The sequence below is a fragment of the Bison bison genome, unplaced genomic scaffold (assembly GCF_000754665.1).
Source record: "Bison bison bison isolate TAMUID 2011002044 unplaced genomic scaffold, Bison_UMD1.0 scf7180017847022, whole genome shotgun sequence".
NCBI lineage: Eukaryota > Metazoa > Chordata > Mammalia > Artiodactyla > Bovidae > Bison > Bison bison.
This window is the reverse complement of record NW_011477595.1, coordinates 14,958-18,054: the sequence shown is the minus strand read 5'-3', so window position 1 is coordinate 18,054 and position 3,097 is coordinate 14,958. Positions and strand designations below refer to the sequence as shown.

At 64.5% G+C, this 3,097-nt stretch overlaps 1 protein-coding gene across 1 annotated transcript in view; it reads left to right on the top strand.

Annotated features, from left to right (window-relative positions):
* The window catches only part of LOC104989662 (cytospin-A-like), a 34,288-nt gene that overhangs the window by 28,116 nt on the left and 3,075 nt on the right, over nucleotides 1-3,097 (top strand). The window contains exon 5 of the mRNA XM_010841411.1: nucleotides 2,443-2,559. Coding sequence (XP_010839713.1) covers nucleotides 2,443-2,559 — 117 coding nt within the window. The remainder of the gene's footprint in view (nucleotides 1-2,442; nucleotides 2,560-3,097) is intronic.

Sequence of the window (3,097 nt, the reverse complement as noted above, 5' to 3'; positions counted from 1 at the left end):
GGGGTGGGCAGAGCGCCCTGTGTGAGCCTGTGCTCGGGGCTCTGTGAGCTTTCCCTCCGGCTCGTCCAGTGACCCCTCGTGCTTGTCCAGACTTAGACTCATCTCACACGGCGGGAAAGCCCTGAAGAGAGCCCCGCAGGAGCTGCCGTCGTTCATTACAGCTTGTGATTACCTGTGAGTCTGTCTTAGGAGAGAACCGTTCCCTCTCGGAGGGCAGACTAGTGAGCAGGCAGAGCTGCTCCATCGCGGCGGGCTCCCCTCAGAAGGCGTGGCTTTGGGCTGCGGTGTTTCTGGGGGGGTCAGCTGCGGTGGGGGTCAGGACCCGCTGGGAGGAGGAGCCGGGCTGTGCAGGTGGCCCTCCTCTGCCCTGGACGAACCGCTTCCTGAGATGACGAGTCCCCGTCAGACAGCTTGAGGACGTCGGTGCAGGCCGCGTGGCCGCGCAGGTGCTGCCCCAGTCCTGCTGCGTCGGGGGTCCCTGTCTGCTGCCCCACGCCCTCTCCCTTGGGCTCCTGGTTTGTCCGCCCATGGGCCCTTCCCCGTGTCCACTCAGAGAAGGTCCACGTGGCCCGTACGCCCAGGAGCCCCGAGCCCCGGAGACAGGGGCCGGCGTGCCCCACCTGTTCCTCAGCTTTGGGGACAGTGTCATCTCCCTGCTGTCCGTGCTCTGTCAGTCCATGTACTGTGACTTTTCCGCCCAAATGTGAAGAGGCGGACGGTGAGACGGAGCACAGGTGTGGCCTCCCGCCCCGTCTCAGGGCCGGGCTGCCTCCCCAGGGTTGCTGGTTGGGCCTCCGGCTCGTAGGGGCCGCAGTGGGGGTCTGGGCTTCGGTCATTTCGATATGGAAGTTGGTGGTCAGCGCCCTGGGACCTGTGTGTCCGTGGGCTTTGAAGGCTCTGGTGGGCCTCATACCCGGTGCTGCCTGACCGCGGGCCCAGCCACTTCCTGCGGAGCTGGGGTCTGCCGCGCCGCTGAGGCCAGGCACGTAGGCGGCTCTGCTAGTCCGGCCGGTCGCTGGGCAGGAAGTGGGGCGTGCTTCCTCCAGGCCTGCATGAGTGGGCGGGGCGTGGCCTCGCCCATGCAGAGCTGGACACGTCGTCAGGTGCTCCGTCTCTGCTGCCCACAGGCCACCCGTGTCCTGGCTCCTGGTCGGGGCACCGCACCCCCAGGACTGGGCGGAGGGGTCCTGTGGGGGTCCTGTGACCCGGGCCTCTGTGGGGAGCGTGCGTCGGTGTGTGGGAGTGCGGGGGCCCTGCCCCCCAGGGGCCGTGGACAGGTAGCCTCCTTCCCATCCTGGTTTCTCCCACTGGCTGTGTCCTGAGATCCCCGGGAGGTCACAGGGGCAGGTTGGCCATGGTGGTGACTGCGGGCGTTGCAGAGCAGAGGCCGTGAGGCGGCCAGCCCGCCAGGACTGTTGCGTGGTCACGGTGGGGACCAGGGACACGGGGCTCCCGGGCCTCAGCGTGGGGCCTGGCTCTGCCCTCCGCTGGCCGTGGCAGGCCCACCACAGGCTACCGCACTTGCCCAGGAACTCTCGGCAGGGCTGTGCCCCTGTGGCGCCTCGAACAAGGCCTCCAGGCTGGATTGGCAGCCGCTGGGGGAGTGACCTCCGGCTCGTCACTTCAGCGGGCAGTTTCCGGTGCCTGTGGTCAGGGCCCAGGCGTTCCTTTTGGCAACAGAGCTGGTGTCCACGCCCTGCGGCTTGTCAGGAGCCCCGCCCTGGGCCCCGGCCCCGTGTGGGGTCAGGAGCTAACCGTCTGCACAGGGGTCGGTGGGCAGCCTTGGTGGAGCTCCCTGCAGACACAGGACAAGCTCCGTGATCACTGCTCTGGGAGACGGGCGCGGTGCCCCGGGCGGCCCCTAGGAGACCGGCCCTGAAACAGCACCCAGGACATGCCAGGCTGGGGGCACTCTCTCTTTAGTTCATGGCATTCTCATAAAGCGTGTGAATTTCTAAATGTAATCGTGAGTTTCTGCTTCAAAAGCATTCTTGCCAATAAGGGTAAAGGCTACTTTCTGCCTGACCTGCTCTGTCATGTGATAAGATATTCTGAGGGACGTGTTGCGTCTGTAGTTGGAAACAGTGCAACCTGGAGATGGAGTTGGGTACTTGTCGGAGCCAAGCTGACCCTTGGACACGCGCTGCGGGGGCCTGCCGCCCGTGTCGTCGGCTCTGGGTGTCCCCACTGCAGACGGGTCCATGCCCTCGCTTTGAGGTGGGGTGTCCTGTGAGTCGTGGGGTGAGGGGCAGCTGGACACAGCTCTTCCTAACACAGAGCTGCTGCTCCCATGGCCCCTGACACCAGCTGGCCCGGGCCCAGGCCCCCAGCCCACAGCAGGGGCTCGGCTTGCCGGGACTTGAGGGCCTCCACCCCCTCCACCATGACCTGAGGAGCCCGGGGGGGCGGTGTCACTTATGTGCTTTCTTTCTTTTCCTGCAGAACATTGACATCACCAACTTCAGCAGCAGCTGGAACGATGGGCTGGCCTTCTGCGCCCTCCTGCACACCTACCTCCCCGCACACATCCCCTACCAGGAGCTCAACAGCCAGGACAAGGTGCCAGCACGTGGCCGAGGAGGGCGGCGCTTCTGGGGGTGCGGGGGGGCGGGCTGCCGGCTCACCCTATGGCTGACGACGCAGGCTCAGGGCTTGGCGAGGAGAGTGGTCTGGGCAGCACCACCCACGCCAGGCCAGGCTCCTCCCCATCCAGCCGGGGCCAGCTCAGTGCAGTTCAGTTCACTCACTCAGTCATGTCCAACTGTATGACCCCATGGACTGCAGCATGCCAGGCCTCCCTGTCCATCACCAACTCGTGGAGTTTACTCACACTCATGCCCATTGAGTCGGTGATGCCATCCAGCCATCTCATGCTCTGTCGTCCCCTTCTCCTCCCGCCTTCAATCTTTCCCAGCATCAGGGCCTTTTCCAGTGAGTCAGTTCTTCACATCAGGTGGCCAAAGTATTGGAGTTTCAGCTTCAGCATCAGTCCTTCCAGTGAATATTCAGGACTAATTTCCCCTAGGAAGGACTGGTTGGATCTCCTTGCAGTCCAAGGGACTCTCAAGAGTCTTCTCCAACACCGTAGTTCAAAAGC